Source organism: Cervus elaphus, chromosome 12, assembly GCF_910594005.1.
Source record: "Cervus elaphus chromosome 12, mCerEla1.1, whole genome shotgun sequence".
Classification (NCBI taxonomy): domain Eukaryota; kingdom Metazoa; phylum Chordata; class Mammalia; order Artiodactyla; family Cervidae; genus Cervus; species Cervus elaphus.
In genome coordinates, this window is record NC_057826.1 from 57,694,601 (window position 1) to 57,721,897 (window position 27,297).

Genomic DNA, 27,297 nt, shown 5'->3' on the forward strand with positions numbered 1-27,297 from the left:
TTCTGAATATGGGGTAGATGGCAATATGTATTGGATACTGACTTAAATCCTGTATCATATCCTCATAAGGGTTATCTCTCAGCCAATTGATCCTTCAGCACAACTTTCCTCTGTGGTATTATACCAGCTGCTTCTAAGCGATGGGTTTGAGGTAAGATCAGTTAACTTCACAGGCATGACTCCATTGCCTCACTTCCCATGAGTTTCCTGCTCAAATTTAATGTTGTTTGTGATACATGATGATGAAACAGTCCATGAATTGTGGTACTAGTAGAAGTTTCCCAAGCAGGGACGGTAAACCTGTATCTGGACTATGTACATATATGACTATAGGTCCTGGGTGTTAGCTGATGACTCATAAATTGAACAGGGGCAGCAGAATTCCATTGTCAAATGGAAGGTATATACTGGGGTGGCCTGAGTTGGTCTGGAAGGCTTGCATAAAGTACACAGACTAACTTTCATTGTACCTGCTCCTACTTCTTTGCCACCTTTTTTTGAACCATATCTTTGGGTTCAAAAAACATAACACCCAGTACCTAAAGGGTATGTATATACTATAGGGATGTACATATATACATAGCTACCCCATGAGGATAAATTGCTCTTCCCTTCATAATCAAAAGGATTTGGTTTAATTAAACTGCCACCAGGTGATTGACTGGTCTGTCTAGGGAATAGTACCTTACTAAGGGTCACTGCAGGGCTTCCCTGGTAGCTCAGCTGGTAAAGAATCTGCCTGCAATGCAGGAGACCCCGGTTGGATTCCTGGGTCAGGGACAGGCTACCCACTCTAGTATCCTTGGGCTTTCCTGGTGGCTCAGATGGTCAAGAATTCGCCTATAATGTGGGAGACCTGGGTTTGATCCCTGGGTTGGGAAGATCCCCTGGAGGAGGGCATGGCAACCCACTCCAGCATTCTTGCCTGGAGAATCCCCATGGACTGTAGCCTGCCAGGATCCTCTGTCGATGGGGTTGCAAAGAATCACATGACTGAATGACCAAGCACAGCACAGCAGGGGTCACTGCAAAGGCAGGTGACTCTGCTATAAGAAAGTGAGATACTGCAGAGTGGCAGTAACCTTACTACCCTTGGCAAGTGGAAGTCCATGCCACCGAATTCCCTTTAGCTCCATTCCTATTGCCACATGGCCCCACTGAACTAATACTAGGGTGACTGGGTAGAGGCTGACTGACATTCATAGGACAGATTATCTTTTATATCTGATTATTGGGATGGATGCCCCCTTGTGGGCAGTCAAATGGTTCACCAATATTTTCACTCTGTGAGCCAATTTTGATACTCCATTCGTAATATATCTCCCACTGACTTCCTTATTTCTGATCTCTCCAAGTTATGGCCAACTTATTAATTACTCCACATAAATCAGTACAGAGACATACCTCAGGCTATCTTTCATTCCTAACACAGAGGACACCAGATGTTCTATTCAAAATTGTGCCCTCTGGAAAAATTTCTCTTCATCTCTATTTTTCAGGACCACTTCACTGTGAAGTAGGACCATAATTCAGTGGCTCTATGCTTCTAGTTGGTGCCGATTTATCATCCAGACAATTAATAAACCAGGCCCAAGCTTTTCCTTCTTCTGCTAAATGACCATGAGCCCAAAGATATGGTTCAAAAAACAATGGCAAAGAAGTACGAGCAGGTACAATATAAAGTTACTCCATGTACTTTATTCCTGCCTTCCAGACCAGCTCAGGCCACCCTAGTATATACCTTTCCATTGGACAATGGAATTCTGCTGCCCCTATTCAATTTAAGAGTCATCAGATAACACCCAGTATCTAAAGAACAGTTTATAACACAAAATCACTTAGAATCCTGTAGTCAGGTGTTTAGTATCTGCCAAGCCCTGGTGGCAAGCCAAGAGTTGTCTCTCAACTGAGCTGAATACAGGAACCCTGCTATCAATTCTCATATAAACTTTAAAACCACCCTGGGGATCAAGGTTACACATCAGATAATCAATTCAAACTAGATTAAAAAAAAAGATGTGCGCTGGGTTCCTCTTTTTAAAACTCCCATCATAATGACTGGATACTGATTCTGAAAGAGATGCAAGTTCTACTGGTCTCCAGAACAAAAGAGAATTCTCCTATACTTAGAAAACACAGTTTTGGCCTCAACAGACAATGAAACCTCATTAGTAACAAAAAGAATAGCTTAAGATTAACTATTTGAAAATACGAATCATAATAATGGCCAATGTCTTCCAATATTTAATTGATTTATAGTTAAAGAACCTATAAAGCTCAACCACATCAAGTTACATTTTGCAACTAGCTTATGTTGGAATATTCATCAGATTATAATGCTTAAGTCTATATGTTCCATATTAAATTACTGTCTTTATGCTCTTTTTGTCACACTTGAGGATTTTACTCAACCATTCTTTCTTGGTTAGTAAATTGTGAAACTTACCTAGGTAGAAGTTAAAAAATTTTATGTCCCCTGTTTTTTCCCCCTGTATTTTGGCTGTGCTGGGCAGCATGCAGGAACTTAGTTCCCTGACCAGTAATCTAACCTGTGCCTCCTGCAACGGAGGTGCGATGTCTGAACCACTGGACTGCCAGGGAAGCCCCTATGTCTCCCAATTAAAAAAATTCATCCTTGGCTAAAATTGAAACCAGAGGCCAAAAATTATAACTAGCATTTTACTAAAAAACTCTGAAAGAAGGGAAAAACACTAAAAAGCATAGAGCAAACCATAAAAGGTAGGTAACAGTAAAATATGGAAAATAAAACATGTCAGCTAGTAAGACCCAAAGAATACATGACCATCATATCAAGTTATATTTATTCTTATTCAATACCCTGGCATTATAAAAACTGGTGTTCTGTAAGAAACTCTTGTGTAAGCTACAACTTTTGATTGTTATGTAACCTTCCATTTTGAAACCCTGTGCTTAATTGTTTAGGGTGTAAAATTAAATTTATGCACTGTATTTTATGGAAATTTTATGTGAACTTCTTTACTAACCATGTAATATTTAACGCACAAGCTATGACTTCACTGACCTTGATAAAATTAACTAGTATCTAAAATTTTTAAAATTCTCTTGAAGTTAGTATAAAGCAGATGTTTTTCCTTGAAACGGCTGTGTTATGAGTAAAATAATGATTATGGCAGACATTTCTGAATCACCACATAGAACCTTGACTTTTTCCATACTATCTACCTCTGCGTTGATGGTCAAAGCGTATGGCTCGGCCATTACTGGCAACATAAGTATCTGCATTCCAGGGTCTTGGTGAAGCCTATGACCTCAAACTTTTTATTGCTTAATTCATATCAAACACTGTGTTTCAAGAATAACATGCCTAAAAGACTGTCAGAAAGATATTTGCTTCGAACAGGGAATTCAGTTTCCACTTTATGAAGGCCCATGAGATAAGTTTTCTTAAACTCTTAGCAACAGGAAAAGATGCACCTCTCTCTCGATCAACTGGTTTATTGTGATCTTAAAAACACTATAAAACTTTCTGCTTCAGCCAATTTGCTGTATTGTTCTGGTATCCCATTTTTCCTTTCTTTAACATCATACCTATTTTCTCATTTTTATCTTATGTTATAGTATGCATTTTCCATATTCTGCCTCAAATTCTCTGAGGAGTAATGCAAGTATAAATAAATTATAGACTAAAAAAAGGATTAAAGCTTGTAGGGTCAAAGGGGAAAATGAGAATCTATGACAGTAAATAAGTACTAGGATACCAATAGAACATTTGAAAAGATTTTAAGTCATTGAAGCCAAAAGTATTTGCCCACCAAATCAAGTGCCAAGAAGCTTTGAAAGAAGTAACTGTTCTTCAACAATTTTTTCAATGCAGCAAACACATAGGCTTTGTCCATAGGGCATGTAAGTCTGAGCTTACTTATGTTCCCTAAATAAGTGCCCTTTGTGCAGACAGCACAAGAAATACATATCTTCCCTGTCCTGTTAAGGTGTGAATTTAATTTCTACATTATGCAATTGATTACAATGACCAACAACCAGTACACTGCCAAGAATGGAATTGAATTGGATATTCAAAGCCACAAGGCACATCCACAACTTGCTCTTTTGTGATTTTTCAGTCACTAAGTGCATTGGCCAAGTGTTAGCTGGCTTTTTTGTTCAAACCTTCACGGGGCTCTAGAAATAACTTTGCCAGTATACAACCTGGTAGTGTTATTTCTACCTTCAGAACAAGACTAGAACTGAAACTGCAAAACAGCCTGTGAAATATCAGCCAAATTACTTCCCTAAACTCCTGTTCCATATTTTGTACATTGTGAAGTATTTTTAAACCTCTTATATTTTGATAACCCTCTTTATAATCCTGTAAGATGCTTTATAAACGCTTTCTTGGGTGTCAGATGCAAAACCCTATCCTCTTCCAGCTGCAGATACGGAGACATTGCCAAATACTATGTCCTTCTTGTCCCGGGTCACAGACTGAGGAAGTGGTAGAACCAGAACCAGGTTGTGGTCCCTAATTCTGTCTCAGCTTCTGCAAAGCTCCTGACCCAAATCAAATAAAGGAGCAATATCCGCGTTGAGACACCGCGTGTGCCCAACTGGGCTACTGGCCACTGAGACTTCCTAGGAATTTAGGCTTTCAGAAATGTCTTGGGAAAACTCGTAGAAGACAGGTTGCGCAGGTGTGTAGGGAAGCTTCAAACTGGTACCACTGGGAATGATTTGCAAAACAGGACGGTGCAGTAGGGTGTGCCGCGATTTAGTTAACCCGGCACTTCCCCACCTCCTTCCCTGGCGCCCCACGGCCAGCTGACTCCTGGCCCAGTGCCCTCTACGTACCTTCTCTGAACTGGGCGGGGGCCGCGTTCCCGTCTCCCTCGCGCCCACCCTTCTCTCTCTACCCGTCTCACTCTCCAAGTTTACCTGACAAACCACGGGGCGGTTTAGCCGAGGCGCGTCCGCCCACGAATGCACCGGGGGCGTCCCTAACACTCGGATGGGGAGCGGAGCCCGGGCCCGGAGGGACGCGCCGGGCGAGGGGGCGCGGCGGCCCGGCCGGGAGAGTGTCGTGTCCCGAGCAGGCCTCAGGGCGGCACTCTGGCCCCGCGGCCGGCGCGCTCGGGCGGGCCTCTGGGCGCCGACCCACGCTGGCCGGGAACGTGTCTCCCGGTGACGCAGCCCCGGGTGGGGAACGTGGTGCGGCGGCGGCGGCGGCGGCGACGGTACGCGCCTCAGCCGCCCGCGAGAGGACGTGCGCTGCTGCGGGAGGCGGCGGCGGCGGCGGCGCCGCGGGACCTGGAGCGGCCGGCGGGAGCCGGGAAGCAGGACGCAGGCGCGGGCGAGGAAGTAGGTCCCGGGCGCGGCGCTCAACAAAGAGCGGGGCCGCCCCCCTGAGGTATCCTGCCGACCCCGAGCGCCGGCGGGCGGGCAGACCGGTCCGGCAGTTCGCGGGCGGCCTGGGAGGGGGAAGGGCCGCGGCCGGAACCCGGCGGCGGGGCTCTAGGGACCCTTCCAGGCCGGCTGGTCCGCGGTCCCCGGACGGGCGGAAAGGAAGGGGCTGGGCCGCTCGGGATTGTAGCCTCTGCTTCTCCCTCGTGCAGGCGGAGCTGCGGGCAGAGGCTCCATGTTGGGAAGCGGCGCCGCTCGTCCTCGTTAGCGGGAATCGGGGCGCCGCGGGCAGAGCCGGCGGGGGCCGGGCCCTGAGTGAAGATGGAGGCCCCTCTGCGGCCTGGGGCCGACATCCTGAGGCGGAACCCGCAGCAGGACTACGAGCTCGTTCAGAGGGTCGGCAGCGGCACCTACGGGGACGTCTATAAGGTGAGGCAGGCCGGACTCTTTTCCTCTGGTCAGCTGGCTTCCAGGAATAGGCCACTTTCTGGGAAGTATGAGGAGGGGGCAGGATGCTTTTATTGTTGCATCTTGGAGATGCCGCGGCCGTGGTTCCGTGTGCTCGGTTTCAGGGCAGCTTCAATTCACTGCTTGCTCTGATCGCTCCAACAAGCAGAACTAATCACACCTTTGCAAACTACCGTTGTACTTTCTTGTGGTATAAAGGCTTTTTCATGCTTATTTATGGTATCCAGGGGAGTTCGAATCTGCTTACGGAGTTGCACTTGAAAGTGTTCTTGTCTTAGCATGGAAAAATGCTTCCTGGAAGTCGGGAGAACAGAAAGTATATTGACATTCCGACATTTGCATAAGAAAACTTTTTGATGGATAATCGTGGTTTAAAAAGTCCTGTGAAATCCGTCCTCTCAGTTTTATCTGTAAGCAGTCTAAAAAGTGGCTTGGGCACAAACATCATCGTATGTAGAACAATGCTTTTCCTGGCAGAAGTTTCATTATTTGTATCAGGTGATTTCTTTTTCTACTTTAGCAGTTCCTCTCTTTGGAATTTGTAACATCCCATGACCAAGAGCGATTAAGAGCTGCTGTCCTTTTAATTGTACTTGTTTGCTTTATTTGGAACGAAAGATGAGGCTGTTACTCTCAATTTGAGATTTGAAAAAACACAGAGAAGCAAACCCAGTTCCTTAAGTTCACTGAGTTCTTGAAGGATCAAGATGAAAGAGATTGTTTCAGATTGTCTTATGCTTTTTGTTTTCTGTTTCAAAAAGGGATCTCTACTGCAACTCATATATATTGAGGGAAATTTCCTTGGATTTGGAACAGCTTTGTTTATTGGAGTTAATCATGTTATATATGCCATTATTCCAAATAACACTCCTGCATGTACTTGAAACTGGCCTTTGTGTTATATGGTTAATTAACCAGTAGAATCCTCTGGGGTATGTTGTTTTGCACAGGTGGTAATATGGAAGAAAATCATCCTTTCTTCCTAACTTCTGTTTTTGTTAATATCTTCCCTATTAATAGTAACAATTTGAGGTTGTGTTAAGGCAGCTCTAACACTGTTTTTTTTTTTTTTCTAACACTGTTTGATTCTATTGAGTTGAAAAGTAATGGGTAGGATTTTTGTTTAAACAAGTATTTGCATCTTCTGTACTAGGTACTGTTCTGTATGGGATGTTGAATTGGGAGGAAGTTTCCAGCTTTTGCCTTGTGAATAATTTTAATTCAAACTGAATAATTATAATAGAATCCAGAATACTCTTTACATAGAATAAGAGGTAGTTAACTCTTGTTTATTCATGAATTAGACATTTTGTGGAATGATCTTTAAAAACTTGAAATTCCTATTTGCTTTCTCAGTCCCGCTTTTTAGTCATCTTCTTTTTATGATTCACTTTGTATTACTAGTTCATGTTAATCATACAGTTGTTCATCATCAATTCAGTTCATGTTAATAATACAGTAATCTGGATTCTAGTTCTTGTATATTATCTCTCCTTCCTACTACAAGAACTTTTAAAGTGTTCCCCACAGAAATCCCAAGACTTTCACCATTTTTCTTTTAAATATAACAACTGAAGCAGTTATCTGGAGCGGGGTTTTATCCTTGCCAGGGATTCATATCAATGTATGACAAACCCCCCCAAAAAAATAAAAAAATAAAATAAAATAAAATTTCTTCCCATCCCCCAAAAAAAGAAAAAAATAAAAAATAAAGGGGCAGCTAAGATTACCTCTTACCCTGGGGCCTCCCTGCCCTATCTCTCTTTTGCAGTTCCTAAACAGAGGATCAAAGACTGAATATTTATCATACAGCACGTTCAACCTCCCACCTCACAAGTGATCCTTTTCTCTCATATTCATGCTCCCTCACTTTAGGTGTTTATTCATTCCACAGGAAGCCAGTTGCTGATTCCTAAACATCCTCAAAATCCTGATTCCTTGTCTTTTGTTTTCCTTTGTTCTAATTACCTGGAATCACCTCCCTCCTACATTTCCAACTATTATCCTAACTGTCCAGGAAAGCCTTACTCCAATGCTCTTCCAGAAGGCCCTAGACCTTCCCCATTATTGCTCTAGCCTCATTTATTACTCTTCCCCCTCCTTCATTGTCTTCTAGCAACACCGGCCTGCTTGCTCTTTCTTAAAAAGAATGTACATCTTCCTACCTTTGGGCCTTTGTTCTGGCTATCCCTGCTGCTCAGAATGGCTTTCCTCAGACAGTCACATGGCTTGCTCCCTTCCCTCCTTGCTTTTATATCCTCTCAATCTTTTTTTTACTTCTTTTTTCTACAATCTTTTTTCCTACTTCTTTTCTCTTTGCACTTATCACTCTAATGTTTTACTTATTTTTTTCTTGTTTGTTATCTATCTCAATCCAGTACATACTCCCTGAGGGCAGGAATTTTATCTGTTTTACTCACTGCTCTGTCTCTAATAGTACCTAGAATTGTGCCTGGCACAGAATAAGTACTTTCTGAAACTATTGAATGAATGACTATCAGTAATTCTGTCCCCTACTTCTCTGGGTGTATGCTTTTGACATCACAACACTGAGTTAATATTTAATGCTCTATATATTCTTGTAATGCTGATTATATCCTGCATACGTATTTTTATTACAAATTTCAATTACTTGAGTCCCCTAGGAAAAATATTTCTGGAAAACTATTTCATAGCATACCCATTTTCAATATTTTAAAACCTACAGAATTTTAAGTCTGTCTATTTACTGCTTAACGTGCCTAAAAACATGTAACATTCAAACTGTAGTATTGACGTTTTTAACTCAGAGCACTTAATTTTATTATTTATCACTGTGTTTAGGATGAGCTGAAAATCTTAGAAAGTTTTAGGAGAATTTCAGTCTGTAATGTAAACTAGCAAAATAATTACAGTGAAGCACTGGAAGTGCGGAGTCTTAGACCACTGGACCTCCAGGAAAGTTCCTTATTTTTTTTTCTATCTTAAGGACCTGGAGCTTTGAGATTTTTTGGTGAATTATTTTTGTTCTTCAGAGACACAGATCCCCTCTACAGCTCCTGTCTTTCTTGAGAATCCCCAGTAGGGCAGAACTCAAACTGGCTATTCCTGGGTTGAAAGAAGACTATTACAAAGATTCTTTTAAATAAATGGGTTAAATTATTGAAGGTGAAAGCAGGAGATAGTGGAGGGGAAAGAAACACAAAGGAGAAAAGAAATGTGGTGGAAGATGTATGAGAGATTAAATTTCAACTAAGCAAATTTTGTTTATAATTGACATTAATTTTAAAATCTTCCAACAGAAGGAGGAAGCCTGGAGAGTTAGTGTCTCTGCTACCTTCTGTCCATAGTAATCTAGCCAATTGTATCATGATACAGTTTGCAACTAACAGTACAAGTCATTTGGGTAGGTTGCCTTTATCCAAATATTTGTATCAAAGTTGTTCCCAACCTAGGTTCCAGAGAAGTGTTAGTAATCTTTTTTATGGGTTATAAATTTAGGGTGGGTTGATCTCATGTATTCTTTTCTAACCTGTATTGCTTTTTCTGATTGATTATAAAAGTGTGATATGTTTAGCTCCAGGACAGGAACAAATGTCTTCTGCTCATTACTGTACAGTAGCGGACAGACAGATGCTCAATAAATATTTGTTGAATGATATTATTTTTAGAAATTAACCAGAGATAAGTACTGTTAATAATTTATTATTAATAGTTTATTTCAGGCATTTTTCCTAAAAGTTTTCAAACCAATATGTTTTAAACATGGCTTTTATAAAGTTGATATCATGATGTATCTCTTTTTTACTTGATTGGAATGGCCAGCATTTTCCCTGATCTTTAAATTGTTGTTGTTGTTTAACCACCAAGTCGTGTCTGACACTTTTGCAGCCCCATGAACTGCAGCCCACCAGGCTCCTCTGTCTATGGGATTTCCCAGGCAAGAATACTGGAATGGGTTGCCATTTCCTTCTCCAGGGGATCTTCCCGTCCCAGGGATTGAAACCACATCTCCTTCATTGACAGGTGGACTAAATGAGCCCTGGTCTTTAAATAGTCTTCAAAAATACCATGTTTAAAAGATCCATTGAACAAATCCTCATTTAGTTAATGATTCTAAGTTTCGCATTGTTGTTTTTAATTTTTATAACTTAAAATAATGTTATAATTTGTGTAGAAATCTTTGTCACATAGTCTTATTACTTCTGTGTGTTTGCTGGGTGCTGGATGAACTGCGTTGCCTGTAATGAATCCCTCTTTTATATATACCCTCCCTCTCTTTTCCCCAAGCCAGAAGTCACAATTCTAGAGTGACTTTAGATACTTTAAAGCCTACCCCCGGATCTCTTTTTATAAAAACAAAGCTTGATACATCACAGTCCTTCTGTAGATACTCATTTATTCAAGAAATACTTATTTCTTTCTATTTATTCAGGAAATATTTGTTTTTTTTTCTGTTGACTGCCAACTGTATGGTGTGGTATGGGGATGCACACATGAAAAAGTACACTATCAACAGGAACGCATAATCTAGTCAGGAAAGCAGACATGTAAGCAGTCATAATTTGGTAAATGCCAGAATAGAAGTGAAGTGGGAGAAATGCTCAACTTTGTTTTTTTTTCCTGTAGGGACTAGGGAAAGGAGAAGAGGAGAGAACTATGATGCAAACCAGGGAAGATAAGAGGGGACATTAACTGGATTTTAAAAGAATTTATGGTGATTTCTAGGTGGACAAGTGGGAAAGAAATCGTAGGCTGTGGGAATAGTGTGTGCAAATACCTAGTGGCTTGAAAAACCATGATAAATCTTGAGGGATCTGCATCTGCTTTCCAGGTTTGGTTTGACCAAACCTGGCAGAGACTCCATAGATGGGGAGTACAAGCTATTTACTGGCAGACAGGGCTTCCCTGGTGGCTCAGATGGTAAAGTGTCTGCCTGCAATGTGGGAGACCTGGGTTCGATCGCTGGGTCAGGAAGAGCCCCTGGAGAAGGAAATGGCAACCTACTCAAGTACTCCTGCCTGGAAAATTACATGGATGGAGAAGCCTGGTAGACTACAGTCCATGGGGTTGCAAAGAGTTGACTGAGCGACTTCACTCAATCACTCACTGGCAGACAAGGACCAGATAATGGACCTTGTATGTCATAGCAAAGAATTTGGGCTTCTTCCTGTAAACTGAAGAAACACTTTAGGAGGGAAACTCTCGTGGTGTAGAGGCTGGATTAGACAAAGTTTCTGAAAGTATAGAGACCAGTTACTGAATAATCCAGATTAAAGTTTATGCAAGCTGAAATTTAGGCACTGGTATTAGAGATGAAAGGAAATGATAGATTTGCACTGTATTTAGATGATCAAAATTACCCGGTGATCAGTGAGGGAAAAACTGGTAGCCAGTCGCATTTAGAATTTCTGCTTGGATGACTGCATTGGTATCACCAACAGAATTAGGAAATGCCAGATTTGTGGATTCTGGATCTTGTGTTTGGTTTTGGATGTATGACAGTACATAGGTGATTATGTCCAACAGATGGTAGAAAATGCAGCTCTGGCCTTAAGAGAGCTGGACTGGGGATACAGGTTTGGGAGTCATTGTCACTTTATGGGATGGTACCTGTGTAGTACAGGTGAGGTTACCTAGAAGAGTACATTTGTAAGAGAGCTGAGGGAAGACAGTAGCCTTAGAATTATGACAGAAGGAAATAATATGTTGAAGGTGTCTGAGGAGAAACAAAAAGTTATGAGGAAGTTCTTTCCATAGAAATCAAGGAGTTTCAAGAACTCATCTCTATCATCCTGAGTCTCTTATTTCCTCCAGCTCTAATTGTGATAAGGCAAATATTTTCATCTTCCAGAAAATTTAAATCTGAGGTTTTGTGTCATTTCTTTTTATTCTCTTTGTCCACAGATTAAAGTTTTAGAATAATATGGCTTTTAAGGCTTGGCTCTCCTGACACTGAATTTCCTTCCATTCTTTATATGCAGTCTACTCTGTCCATCAGGTTTTTGCAGGTACTATTTCCTTTTCCTAAAACATCCTTCCTCTTGTCTTTCATCTCTCTCTCTTCTACTGTTTGCGTTTCTCTTTAAACATTGCATTTCAGGGAGGCCTTTTCTGTCCCTTAGATAAAGTCATATCTGTCTGCAATAACTTCTTAAATAATACTTATCATTTGTTACTCATCTTTGTTGCTGTCAGTGTTCCTCCTCTGCTCAAAGTACAAGTCTAGGAATTGTTTACCACTGAATCAGCTAACCTGACATAGTGCCTAGCATATAGTAAGTGCTCAATAAAAATGTTTTGAAGGCGTGAGCGACATAGTGGTCATTTAATTAAGGAATCAGAAATGTTCGTTCAGAGCAGAAGAGTTGAGATGTGAATGGTCAGTAAGGAAGTAGGGGAATGTAGACCACTTTGAAGCAGCTTAGCTATGAAGGGAAAAGGAAATGAGACACAGATGTTTCTTCCACTGTTTCTGTTTTTTTTTCCTTCCATTGAGTCTGATTACAGTTTTTCAGTTATTATTCTTTAAACTTGTCTTATCACCCAGTTGACCCAGGAGTGTTGCGAGTTTAGAGAAGGAGTTTGACTAAGAAAGCAGTCAAGACAGAATTTGGGAGGAATTGAAAATTTAGAAAGATTACATGCGAAAACTTCGGTTGGAATTGTTGGGGATCAAAAGGTAGGGGATAAATTTAAAACCTCCTTCTCTACCTTTCTTTTTCCTTCCTCTTTTCTTCTCTTCTCTGAAATAGAGTCTCCATTGATTTCCAGTCCCAGTTGTTCCATTATGGGTATGGTAGGATGAGGCACATTGATGAACTGGGAGCTAGGATGGAGCCGGGAGATGATAGGGTGGAAAGGGGTGAAGGTTCAACCAGTGTTTATAGAGGGCCTCTTATGTGCCAGACACTGTTCTGGGGCCTTGGAATATACCAGTGAGCAGTGCAGACAAAGATTCTTGCCCTCGTGGAAGTTACATTGTAGGGGAGAGAGTGAATAAACAATAAGCATAATAAATAAGTTGTATGGGATGTTAGAAGGTGACTAAAGATGTGGGAAGAAGAAAAAGCTGAACAAGTTAAGGGGTTCAGGGTTGCCAGGGTGAGATCAGGAAGGTAGGTTGAGAAATGATATTAGGATGAGCATTGTGGGCCACAATGAGAAGGTTAGGTTTGAGTAAAAGACTTCAGGCAAGTAAGGAGTTGGCCAAGCTGATATCTGGGTAATCAGAGGAAGTCTTAAATATCTCTCTATCTTACTGAATCACCTAACCCTATCTCTTCAGCTAAATTGTAAGCTTAATGTTAGGAGTTAGAACTGAGACACCATCATTGCCATCATTGCATCTCATTGGCTGGTGCAGGAATACAAGTCATTGTGATTTTAATTCAGTTTGGCAGTTGTATGTAAGTTACCCATTTCTATGTCATTTTTTAACAGCATAATTTTGCAAACAAAGGATGTGTGTCTGCTTCTACTATCTTTCCCCACTGGTGTTCTCTAATCTTTAAATGCTAATAAAATAGACATGGCTAATGGCTCCAAATCTGAAGGTGATAGAGGATGGACACATTAATATATTCTGCCTGTTATTTCTGTGACATTTGCTATCAAAACAACCACTCACTTAAAAAAAAAACAAACAACTAACAGTATGTGTGAATATACTATCCTTTCTGTAACCTGGTAATCTGACATAAGAGACAGTTGGGTTGTTATGTTAGGGTGAGAGAGATTGAATAACTTGCAAAAATAGGTTAACAGCAGGAAATGAGAATCTATTGAAAATGATGTTTTTTATTAAGCTAGTGGATATCTTATTAAAAGTTATTTAATTTGATGTTATTTTAAATATTGTGTAATATTACTATTAAAATAAAGCATGTTTTATTCAGATGAAGTGTTCTACTATGGATGTTTACTGTTTTGTAAATCATTTGGTTGAACTCTTATTTTGTATTTATTTTTCTTACTGTGTAGAAGTAGAAGTAGCTTTATGTTATGACTTCCTAAAAAAGATCATGGTTCTGATGGTGGATGTGAAGGTTAGGATCATGGTTAGAGGCAAATGATGTTAAAATTCCTTTCTACTTTCATAGAAATGTTGCAAAAGCAATACAAGTCTTTAAAATACTTTCAACATTGTAAAAATAGACATAAAACAGTGCCATCAGTGGTGCAGGTGTATAAATTTCAGTTCCAAAATTAACTTTTAGATACAGCCTCAGCCTTAGGCTTATAATACATCTAGTGTTCTTATTATTTTCATAGGTTCAGTATTTTCATTTTAACCATCATTTCCAGTGTTTTTGATGAAGACAAGTGTGATAGAGTATAGATCAACTTTAGTAGATTCTTAGTGCAAAGAAATAGAGGAAAACAATAGAATGGGAAAGACTAGAGATCTCTTCAAGAAAATTAGAGATACCAAGGGAACATTTCATGCAAAAATGGACTCAATAAAGGATAGAAATGGTATGGACCTAACAGAAGCAGAAGATATTAAGAAGAGGTGGCAAGAATACACAGAAGAACTATACAAAAAAGATCTTCATGACCCAGATAATCACAATGGTGTGATCACTCACCTAGAGTTACACATCCTGGAATGCAAAGTCAAGTGGGCCTTAGGAAGCATCACTGCGAACAACACTAGTAGAGGTGATGGAATTCCAGTTCAGCTATGAAAGTGCTGCACTCAATGTGCCAGCAAATCTGGAAAACTCAGCAGTGGCCACAGGACTGGAAAAGGTCAGTTTTCATTCCAGTCCCAAAGAAAGGCAATGCCAAAGAATGCTCAAACTACTACACAATTGCACTCATCTCACACTCTAGCAAAGTAATGCTCAAAATTCTCCAAGCCAGGCTTCAGCAATACATGAACCGTGAACTTCCAGATGTTCAAGCTGGATTTAGAAAAGGCAGAGGAACCAGAGATCAAATTGCCAACATCCGTTGGATTATAGAAAAAGCAAGAGAATTCCAAAAAAACATCTATTTCTGCTTTATTGACTATGCCAGAGCCTTTGACTGTGTGGATCCCAACAAACTGTGGAAAATTCTGAAAGAGATGGGAATACCAGACCACCTGACCTGCCTCCTGAGAGATATGTATGCAGGTCAGGAAGCAACAGTTAGAACTGGACCTGGAACAACAGACTGGTTCCAAATCGGGAAAGGAGTACATCAAGGCTGTATATTGTTACCCTGATCATTTAACTTCTATGCAGAGTACATCATGAGATATGCTGAGCTGGATGAAGCACGAGCTGGAATCATATTGCCAGGAGAAATATCAATAACCTCAGATATGCAGTTGACACCACCTTTATGGCAGACAGTGAAGAAGAACTAAAGAGCCTCTTGATGAAAGTGAAAGAGGAGAGTGAAAAAGTTGGCATAAAGCTCAGCATTCAGAAAACTAAGATCATGGCATCTGGTCCCATCACCTCATGGCAAATAGGTGGGGAAACAATGGAAACAGTGACAGACTTTATCTTTTTGGGCTCCAAAATCACTGCAGATGGTGATTGCAGCAATGAAATTAAAAGACGCTAATCCTTGACAGAAAAGTTATGACCAACCTAGACAGCATATTAAAAAACAGAGACATTACTTTGCCAACAAAGGTCTATCTTGTCAAGGCTCTGGTTTTTCCAGTAGTCATGTATGGATGTGAAAGTTGGACTGTAAAGAAAGCTAAGTGCAGAAGAATTGATGCTTTAGAACTGTGGTGGTGTGCTCGCTTCGGCAGCACATATACTAAAATTGGAACGATACAGAGAAGATTAGCATGGCCCCTGCGCAAGGATGACACGCAAATTCGTGAAGCGTTCCATATTTAAAAAAAAAAAAAGAGAACTGTGGTGTTAGAGAAGACTCTTGAAGAGTCCCTTGGACTGCAAGCAGATCCAACCAGTCCATCCTAAAGGAAATCAGTCCTGAATAGTCATTGGAAGGACTGACGTTGAAGCTAAAACTCCAGTGATGTGATGAACTGACTCATTTGCAAAGACCCTTATGTTGGGAAAGATTGAAGGTGGGAGGAAAAGGGGATGACAGAAAATGAGATGGTGTGATGGCATCACCAACTCGATGGACATGAATTTGGGTAAACTCTGGAGTTCGTGATGGACAGGGAGGCCTAGTGTGCTGCAGTCCATGGGGTCGCAAGAAGTCAGACACGACTGAACTGAACTGATATTTACTTTTGCTTTCAGAATTTATATAAGTTTCACTCTAAGCTTTAAATTGTGGTTTCAGACCAAATATGTAGGAAGAGAAACATGTGACATTATTAACAAGTGATACTTTGTTTTCAGGGCTTTGTTGGCAGTTTGAGAATTTAGTTCTAGATCAAATAAATTGGAGCAGTCACTTTCACTTGGCTGCATTGGACTACTTTTGAGTATTTGACATGTTTGAATGTCATTAGGAAGCTGTTGCTTTTCAATTATGTGAAGTACTGTATATGTTTGAGAGTGTAGATAACTCTTTGAAAAAGGCAAGATGAATTTAGGTCTAATATAACTCTACTTCTGTTAAATGTCATAATCTCCCACTGAGATTTTGAAAAGATGATGTGGGAAGCCGGCTGATAGCCCAGTCTATCCTTGGAGGTGTTTGGGCCCATGACTCATGCTGGCCCCCACCTTGTAACATTTTTATAAAAATAAAATTGGATTAAAATGACTAAGAGTGACTAATGTTTGTTTAGCTCTTTCAAAATCAGTATATTACTTGTTTCTCACAAAGTCCTGTGAAATAGGTGGGACGGATGTATTGTCATCTCTGATTTACCCAAGAAGAGACTTATTATTTGCTCTAGGTCTTAGAGTTAATAGGTGGCACTGTGAGGACAGGAATCCGGATCTTCTGACTCTGCAATTTCTGTTCTTTCCACTAAAGCAAACTGCCTCAGGACTACATCTTTAAATTCATTGCTGTATACATGGCCCTTAACACATTGCCCAGCATGTAAAAAGCTCTGAGCAAATTATGGGCAGATGGTCAGATGAGACTTGGCAGCCTTATCCCTCTGCTAAGAGGTGAGAGATTTTTTGGACTGATTTGAATATGCGTATAAGCTTCAGGTCTCAACTCGAAATTTCAGAAGTACTTTTTTCTGGTTACCCACCTGGTTGGTCATTACTCTTTACCCTTAAATTTTCCAAATTGGAGCTCAGGCTCGGTTTGCTTTTACTGTGGAGATTAACTTAGCTCATAGTCATCCTATGTGTTAATAAGTAAAAGAGAAACTATTCTTTTCCGTGGTCGTTAGACAGCCTTCCTGATGTGTCTTCTTTTGTGCTTATTTTGGTGGACACTTAGACTTATTGTTACCTGAATTAACTGGGTCCCATAGACTAGATTTGGTAAGCTAAGTTAAAATAAATAAAATACTGATTATTTCATGTGGTAGAATAGCCTGCCTTTTGTAGTATTAGCTAGTTACTTCTAGTTGCCTCTAATTTAAGTCATATCCCGAGATGGCTATCTTGTGAACCAGTGTGTTACCTCTCACATACATGCTTCCTCTTTTTTAGGTGCCTTGTGCCTTTTTGCCCTCTCCCTTCTTTTTTTAACCCTGTCCCTTATCAGTATCAAGAGGAATCCAATGTGGGCATGACAATATATTTTAATAGACATAACTTGCAATAAATTATTAACAACTTTTGCATTTTAAGTTTTTTGGCTCCTAAACGTAATAGACAATGGAGATGCTTGGGTTCCCTATAATTTCTTTTTCCCAGGAATAATTTCCTATTCATGGGTAGGACTTGCCTTCCTGTTTGCCTCTTTCTTCCTTGCCTCAGAATTGATAGCCTTCTTTCCTACATTTTTCAAAAAATACATTTTAAGTAATAGATGTTTGTTTTAGAAAACTATGATATAGGAATAAATGAAAAATTACATGTACTTCTTTTATTGAAAGATGAAAATTTTTATATATCTTTCAAAACTTTTAAAAAGTCATATTAAGGACACAGCCCAGGTGGTTTAGTCGGTAAAGAATCCGCCTTCATCGCAGAGACACAGACATTACACGAATTCCATCCCCAGATTTGGTAGATCCCCTGAAGAAGGGCATGGCAACTCCCTCTCCCCCCCCAAGTGTGCTTCCCTGGAGATCCCGTGGTCAGAGGAGCCTTGTGGGCTAGCCTACAGAGTCACAAAGAGTCGGACATAAGTGAAGCGACTGAGCACACACGCACACACATAAATCTTAATATGTATTATGTGTAAACACATTATATGTAGAATATTATGTGGAATATATATTTGATAATGTACTTTTTCATTTAACAGTGTCACAACTTTTCATGTAGCTGTACACATTTAATATTTCATTTTTTCCTTGTATCTGTACAATGTTTAATTCATTATTGCTGAACAAGTAAATCATCTCCAGTATTTCCTTATTAAGCATACTGTGATCCATACCCTTGAACAAATTCTTTTCGCATATCCTTAATTAGTTCTTTAAGTAAATGTCTAGAAATGTTTTCTGAGTTATGTTAAGCTTTTAGTGAATTTGACCAATTATTTCACCCCAAAGTTGCACCCACTAATAGTCATTAAGTGTTTATATATTCCCTACCTTTTAAAAATTATTAATAATTCATGTATTTCTGCCACCTTATTTTACACTTATATTTTTATGTTTCTTTTTTGCCTACCTCTTTTAATCTTAACTCAAGCCCTTTTCTCCCTTTTCCTTTGCCACTAAGGCTGCCTTGATGACAAAGGATACTTAACTCAGTTTAAACTATCCTCTAGAAGGAATGCTCCCTTTGATAAAATCAGTCTGTACTAGGAAAGGGCTTCTTTTCAGACACAAGTAAGTATACTGACAGACTAAGGCTCTAGTGTATCCTGAGATAAAAGTCATTTGGACAGATTTGGGGTCACCCTAACAGTCAGACCTTAGACTCTGAATATGTCTGCCTGGTAATGGGGCAAACCCTACAATACAGCCTCCTTCAGTGGAGAGGGAGCACTTGTCTAGATTTGGAAGGCAGCTTGGAAATAACTTACTCCACAAAAATTAAGGAATTTGGGAGCTGGCAGGAACCTCTTAACAGAGTACATATGTCCCCTACCCTATCCTTTATAAGGGATCGTTTAACTTATTTAAATAATAAAAACATGCTATGTTTAGAAGCAGTTGGTTCCTATTTAAGTACTATAAAGAATTTTCCTGTATGGATCTGAAATGTGTCCCATTGAAACTCAAACAAAGCAGGTAAATCTTTAATTCTTTGCTATTACCCCACCAATACTACCCTCATACCTAAAGTATGCAATGCATAAGGGGTGCTTAGTGAATAAATGTTAAAATAATTAATGACTTATCTTTATATTAAATTTTCATCTGGCAAATATGCTATATAAATGGCTCCCTTCTTTATGATATTTTGTTCACATAAATTTGATGATCTTATTGGAAGTGGTTTCCATTAAATTTACATAACTTATATAGTCTACAGTATGTATTTATGACCTCCTTTTTTCCTAAAAAGATTTATAATAGAAGTAAAATGAAGCACTTTACTTTATTCTTGCCACAGGATGAAGTACTGCATTGTTTTGAATATATCACTTTCAACATTTATTTTTGAATTTAAAAAATATCATACCTTTATAGAGATTTGAAGAAAAAATCTAAGTCACCTACACCATGACTTTTGTAATGAATTAATATTTTAACTACTATCATTTTTATTGGGTATCAAATTTTGAGTTTATGGTCAAAACAGAATAGTGGTAAGGGTCTGGAATCTGTATGTAGCATGTTGGGAAAATTAGCCTGTTTCATCCATAGATAGAAGGGAGTTGTTATATTTCTGTCTGAGCTGTGTTAAAATTAGAACTAGGCCCCCTGAGTGACATAGGAACTCAATACATACTTACTGAATAAATCAATGAATCTAGATATCTGAAATTTGTCATAGGAGGAATAGAATAAACCAGTGTTGTCTCACAGGCCAAAACTGGGACCACTGAGGAGAGAGCACCAAATCCTCACCACTAGACCACCAGGGAGACTGAAGAGAAATTATAGGAAAGTCGCAATTTCGTTTATCATAAAAAGCCTTTATACAACTAAATTTATTCTAAAGACGAATGTATCAAATTGACCAAATGACTTCCATAGACTAAGTAAAAGAAAATTGCTTTTTAGAAAAAAGATTGAATTAGATGATTTCCAAAATTTCCTCCAAACTAAGATTCTCATAAAAAAAAAAAAAAAAAAAAGATTCTCATAGAACAGTGTCTCTAGAGCAGTTTTAGTTTTGTCTGTTTCCTTCCTTCCTTTCTCTTTACTTCCCTACCTACTTAATTGTTTTTGTTGAGGAGTAATTGACTTACAAGTCTTCCCAAGTGGCTCAGTGGTAAAGAATCTGCCTGCCAAGCAGGAGACAGGTTTGATCCCTGGACCCTGGAGATCCCTGGAGAAGGAAATGGCAACCCACACCAGTCTTCTTGCCTGGCTGGGAAATCCTGTGAACAGAAGAGCCTGTCAGGCGGCTATAGTCCATGGGCCACAATGAGGCAGAGGTGACTTGGAGACTAAATGGCAACAGCAGCAGCAGTTGATTTACAATATTAGTTTCAGATGTGCTACAGAGTGGTTCGATTTTTTTTTTTTTTTTTTCGATATTTTTATAAATTACAAAATGATCACAGCAGTAAATCTAGTTATCTGTTATCATACAAATTTATTATACACTATTATTGACTATATTCTCTATGCTGTACTTTACATCGCTGTGACTTATTTATTTTGTGACTGGAAGTTTATACCTTTTAATCTCCCTCGCTTATTTTACTCACCTCTCATCCCCCTCCCCTCTGGCAACCCACCAGTTTGATCTGTGAGTCTGTTTCTGTTTTGTGCCTTAGATTCCAGGTATAGGAGAAATCAAAGTGTTTGTCTGACTTACTTCACTTAGCACAGTATCCACAAGATTATTTACATTGTTGCAAATGAGAAGGTTTCATTTTTTATGGCTGAGTAATATACTTGTGCGTGTGTGTGCACGTGTGTGTGTCTCCACTTGGGTTACTTTCATATCTTGGCTACTGTAAATAAATCTGCAGTGAATAGTGGCATGCAGTGTGTAGCTTTTTGAGTCAGTGTTCTTGTTATCTTTGCATAGATTCCCAGAAGTGATATTCCTTGGTCATGTGGCAGTTCTATTCAATATTTCTGTATTTTTGAGAAACCATCACACTGTCTTCCACAGTGGCTGCTCCAAGTTACATCCCACCAGCAGTGCACGAGGGTTCCCTTTTTCCCACACCCTTGCCAGCTCTTTTTATTTGTTATCTGTTTGATGATAGCTGTTCTGACAGCTGCGACGTTGTGGTTTTGATTTGCATTTCACTGATAGTGGTGCTGAGTATTTTTTCAACATACGCATGTTGGCCGTCTATATGTCTTTTGAAAAGTATCTATTTGGGTCCTCTGCCCATTTTTTTAATTAGTTTTTATTTTTATTTTTTTTTATCTTGAGTTGTATGAGCTGTTTATGTATTTTGGATGTTAACTTCTTATGGGATATATTATTTGCACGTATATTTTCCTAGTCAGTAGATAGCATTTTTGTCTTGTTGGTAGTTTCCTTTGCTGTGCAAAAGCGTCTTAGTTTGATATAGTCTGCTTTTTTTGAATTTTTGATTTTCTCTTGCTTGAGGAGAATATTAAAAAAAAAAATTGCTGAGACCAATGTCGAATAGTGTGCTGCCTATGTTTTCTTCAGTTTTATGTTTTTAGGTCTTATATTTACATCTTTAACCCATTTTGAGTTTAAGATATATGTAGATGGTGTGAGAAAGTAGTCTCATGTGATTCTTTTGCATGTAGCTGTCCAGTTTTCTGAGCATCATTTCTTAAAGAGGCTGTCTTTTCCCTATTTGATATTCTTGCCTCCTTTGCAACAATTAACCATATAAGTGTGGATATCTGGACTCTGTTTTATTCCATTGACCTATGTGCCAGTACCATATTGTTTTGATTACTGTAGTTTTATAATATAAATAAATCAGGAAGTGTGATACCCCCAGCTTTCTTCTGCTTTATCAAGATTGTTTTGATTATTTGGAGTGTTTTGTGCTTCCATATAAATTTCAGAATTATTTGTTCTGGTTCTGTGAAAAATGCCATTGGTATTTTTATAAGGATTGCATTGAGTCTGTAGGTAGTATGATGATTTTATTTTGCAGCTTTACTGAATTCATTTATTACTTTTAATAGTTTTTTGGTGGCATCTTAAGAATTTTCTCTCTATATAATATTATGTCATCTATAAGTACTGATAGTTTTATGTTTCCTTTCCAATTTGGATTCCTTTTATTTATTTTTGTTCTCTGATTGCTGTGGCTAGGACTTCCAAAACTGTGTTGAATATAAGTGGTGAGAATGGGCATCCTTGTCTTGTTCTTGATTTCACAGGAAATGCTTTGAGCTTTTCACTGTCAAGTATGATTTCACTGTAGATTGGTCATATATGAGTTTTATTATACTCGCTTTGTTGTAGAGTCTTTATCATAAATGGATGTTGAACTTTGTCAGAAACTTTTTCTGTATTTCTTAAGATGATTATATGATTTTTATTCGTTAGTTTGTTCATGTAATATAGCACAGTGATTGATTTGAAGCTATTGAACCATCCTGTATCCCTGGGATAAATATCATTTGTTCATTTTAATGTATTATTAAATTCAGTTTGCTCATATTTTGTTGAGGATTTTTGTATCTATGTTCATCAGTGATATTGTTCTTTAATTTTCTTTTTTGTTGTTTTGTCTTTGTCTGGTTTTGGTATGACGATGGTGCTTGCCTCACAGAATTAGTTCAGAAGTATTCCTTCTTTCATTTTTTTAAAATAATTTCAAAGGGTTGGTGTTAACTCTTCTTTAAATACTTAGTAGAATTACTTTTTAAGCTGTCTGATCCTGGAATTTTGTTGGGAAAAATTTTGTTACTGATTTAATTTCATTATTGGTAATTGATCTGCTGATATTTTATGTTTCTTCCTGATTGAGTAAGAGTTTGTATGCTTCTAGGAATTTGTGCATTTCTTCTGGGTAGTCCATTTTATTGGTGTATAATTGTAATATCCTCTTGTGATCCTTGGATATATGTGGTGTCAGTTGTAACTTCTCTTTCTTTTCTGATTTTATTTGTGTCTTCTCTTTTTTTTTTTTTTCTTAATGAGTCTGGCTAAAGATTTATCAATTTTCTTCATATTTTCAAGGAACCAGCTCTTAGTTTTATTGATCTTTCACATTTAAAATTTTTTTTCTATTTCACTAATTTCTGCTCTCATTTTTGTTATTTCTTTCCACTTAATAACTCTTGGTTTGTTTGTTCTTATTTTTCTAGTTTCTTTAGGTGTATGGTTAGATGTTTAAGATTTTTCTTGTTTCCTGAGGTAGGCTTGTATCTGTATAAACTCCTTTTAGAATTACTTTTGCTGCATCCTGTAGATTTTGGATGGCTGTGTTTGCATTTTCATTTGTCTCCAGCTACTTTTTAAATTTCCTCTTTGGTTTCTTCAGTGGTTAGTAGCATAATGTATAGCCTCCATGTGTTTGTATTTTTTGCAACTTTTTTCCCTAGTAGTTCACTTCTAGTCTAATGTCATTGAAAAAATTGCTTGTTATGATTTCATTCTTCATGACTGAGCAACTGAACTGAAGTTTATTGAGATTTGTTTTGTGGGCTAGCATCTAATCTATCCTGGAGAGTTTTGTTTCACTGTTCCTTAAATGTCAGTAATATTTTAGGATTTCTGTTCTTGGATTTTTTTCTCTCCTTACTCTATGTACTCTTCCTAGGTTATCTCATCTGCTGGCCTGGATTCAGTCATGTTGATGATGCCCTGTCTGCCTCCAGTCCACGTTAGTTCTTGAGCTTCAGGAGCTATTAGTGGCTTACAGGATGCTCCATAGTCTATGCAGTTAGTTTTCCATTGTTGTTGTTCGGTGGCTCAGTGACGTTTGACTCTGCGACCCCATGTACTGCAGCCAGGCTTCCCTGTCCTTCTGCCTCCCAGAGCCTGCTCAGACTCATGTCCACTGATTCTGTGATGCCATCCAACCGTCTCATCCTCTGTCTCTCCCTTCTCCTCTTGCCCTTAATCTTTCCCAACATCAGGGTCTTTTCCAATGTACTGGCTCATCTTTAGGAACTTGAAATGTAAATATGTTCATATTTGAGCCCCTCATCTATGTTCCTTCACTGTCCTTCCCCTTCACCCATGAAATGTGTCCATCTTCTGTGTTTGTCATCTTAGTGAATGGAATCACAGTGTTTATTCACTTGTACAATCCAGAAACTAGGAGTTATCCTCGACTTGTTGTTCCTTTGCATTTCACATTAAATAGTTTGCTGATTTCTGATGGGGACAAGCTGGAGTGGAGTATAGCTGAGGAGGTAGACAGAAGTTAATGAATTTGCTTTATATTTTTAAAATACCAGTGTTTACTGAGTTATTGGATGTGAGGAATGTGAAGGAAAGAAATGAACAATGACCTTGGGTTTTGTGCTTAAGCACCTGACTGGCTGCAGTAAATTTTATTTTGATTGGGAATTTGTGAGGATGAAAGTGTTTGTGGAGCAGGGATAATTGAATGTTATATGTTAGGCATGTTAGGGTTGGCATGCGTGTCAGGTTTCCATGGATTTAGGAGTCTGGAACTGGGTGAGGAGAGGTTAATCCTGGAGATGGTTGTTAAAGCCATAAGAGAATGTTAAATAAAGAAGAGAAGAGACTCTGTTCATATGGAATTAAATTCAGTAAAGAGAGTATCCTAATGGATAGGTAACAGAGGAGTGAGTGACAGAGGCTTAGGTAGTACTGAAGGCTTCAAGAGAGAAGTATAAAGTATTTTTTTACGAAGAGTAGAAAAGCAAACCTAGTGGAGAAGTTGTAGTTTGAGGTTTGTGTAATGATTTGAAAGTAAGGCCCGTTAGTGTGATTTTATAATTTTTTCCCCAGCAACGTTTAGCTATTCAGTATCAGTATGGAACTAGTGATAACCAAGTTTAATCAGATAAGGATTTTGCTAGACTAGCATGATAGAGGATAAGAAGAGAAGGAATTTAAGGATATTTGTAAGGGAGAGATTATAAATAGAGTGGAGGACCATGGAACCCTGACAATTAAGATGTGAGATGTAATTGAGAGATGTAATTGGTAGTCATATGGGAATGCACTAGGTTGGTGAGGGGGAAGAATCACTGGAACCGGAGGACTTTCATCTTCCAAACTAATGAGATAGACTATGCCTTAGATCATTTTATTTTTTGTTGATAACACAAAACTTTAATTATTTTTTAGTCACATTAAAAATCTTACAGCACGTGGGAAAGTTCATGGTTTACAAAACTGACAACTGCATAATACTGTTAAAATAGAAATGGTTTAGTTAGGAAGACAAACATCTTCTTAGTACAAGCAGAAATTTAATGTTTTACTATGCATTAAAAGTCCAAGACAGAAGAGTTTGAGTAAAAGTATTTCTCTGGTAGTAAACTGAGCTGGAAATATTAAGAGATAAGGGAGGTACCCTGGCAATGAGAATGGAAAATTAATTTAAATGGGAAGGCTCTTCTATGGATTGTATAGTGACACTGATCCCATTTATTATTATTTGTCTTTTTTTATCTAATAATTTTAATTCCTGATTAATAAAGATTTAAATAAATAAACTATAGTGAAATACTTTATTAGACTTTTGGGTGTTTAGTATACCCTTAAGTCTAAGTGTTAGCGTATAGCAGTAACCTCTAAGATAAGTGGGAATCAGAAATAATTTAGATCTTCTTGTAGAGGTGTTGTGGCATTTGTTAGTTCCTCTTACAAATGCAGCACAGAATCTTCAAATTCTTATGTGTTAAAGTTAAGAAACAAAAATACTTGAGAATATCACACTTAATTTGTCAAAAGGAAATGTTGGGTTTCAAAAACTAGTACCATGTATGACTCCACTGGATTAAAGTGTGAAATTGTATAGTTAAATTTCTGAAAGATCTCTTTAGTAAATTGAATCTGTAAAGTCTCTGTTTAGAAGATCTTTTTTTTTTTTTTTTTGAAAGCCTCTTTGCCTTTCATTATAAAAGAGCCTGGTACTGCTTTCTGTTTTAAAAATCCAGCTGGAAAATTACAGAGTATGAACTTTTGCCCATCGGGTCTTCATTTGGAGAGAACAGAAATATGTCTTCAAAATGGAGACTGACACTTAAATGTTTATCCTGTCAGTGGAAGCTTTAGCTTATATTCTTTACTTTTTATTTCTGTAATGACAGATAATAGATTTTGGCTTATACGTGGTGTAGTTGAATTTTAAAATACCATCTTTATTTTATGTGATTCTGTGCTTGTTCAAACTTTTCAATGATCTGTTCCTTTCTGAGTCCCTCAGAATCTCTTAAAAACGGTGTCCTTAGTTCCTGCATCTTCATTTTGGGTCTGTTAAATTGAAATATAACATATTTGTATTGTTTCTAATCATAAATATTGGTTCAGTATGTCTGAAAATATCAATATACTTAATATAATTTTATATGTATTCTTTTAAAATAATTAATAGGCTTAATTTTAGTACAGTTTTCTATTTATAGACTTGTTGAGCAGATACATAGTTATATTTATCCACACCTCACCCACCCACCCACGCAGTTTCCCCTTTTATTAACATCTTACATTAAGTGTGGTATATTTATTACAATTATTCAACCAATATTGATATATTATTATAGTTCATAGTTTACATGAAGGTTTGTTCTTTGTGTTGTACAGTTCTGTGGATTTTGACAGATACATAATGACATGTATCCATTAGAGTTTCATACCGAGACTGGTTTCACCTTTGTGAAAATTTTCTGCACTTCACCTATTCACCGCTCTCCACCCAAACCCCTGGCAACCACCGTTTTTTTCCCTTTTTCTATGGTTTACCTTTTCTAGAATGTCGTATAGTTGGACTCATATAGTATATAGCTTTTTCAGACTGATTTTTTTCATTTAATATGCATTTAAGGTTCTGCCATATCTTTTCAGGAGAAGGCAATGGCAACCCACTCAAGTACTCTTGCCTGGAGAATCCCATGGACGGAGGAGCCTGGTGGGCTGCAGTCCATGGGATCGCTACCAGTTGGGCATGACTGAGCGACTTCACTTTCACTTTTCACTGTCCTGCATTGGAGAAGGCAATGGCAACCCACTCCAGTGTTCTTGCCTGGAGAATCCCGGGGACGGGGAAACCTGGTGGGCTGCCATCTGTGGGGTCGCACAGAGTTGGACACGACTGAAGTGACTTAGCAGCAGCAGCAGCAGATCTTTTCATGGCTCGACGACTCATTTCTTTTTTGTTGTTGTTTTGTTTTGGGGTTTTTTGTTTGTTTAAAAAATTTTTTTTTGTATTAGAGTATAGCTGATTAACAATGTTTTGATTATT

The 27,297-nt window shown here is 38.5% G+C and overlaps 1 protein-coding gene and 1 non-coding gene across 5 annotated transcripts in view; both read left to right on the top strand.

Moving 5' to 3' along the window:
- Positions 1-5,121: 5,121 nt before the first annotated feature.
- MAP4K5 (mitogen-activated protein kinase kinase kinase kinase 5) overlaps positions 5,122-27,297 on the top strand; it is a 115,709-nt gene continuing 93,533 nt past the window's right edge. Inside the window, exons 1-2 of one of the 4 annotated variants that reach the window (XM_043918997.1) lie at positions 5,122-5,334; positions 5,589-5,805. In XM_043918997.1, coding sequence (XP_043774932.1) covers positions 5,698-5,805 — 108 coding nt within the window. In that variant the 5' untranslated portion in view covers positions 5,122-5,334; positions 5,589-5,697. Of the gene's footprint in view, positions 5,384-5,588; positions 5,806-27,297 lie in introns of all 4 variants that reach the window. The other 3 variants (XM_043918995.1, XM_043918999.1, XM_043918996.1) reach the window with 3 other exon arrangements.
- On the top strand, positions 15,565-15,671 carry LOC122705941. The gene has a single exon (XR_006344212.1). It is a non-coding gene; the product is annotated as a U6 spliceosomal RNA (small nuclear RNA).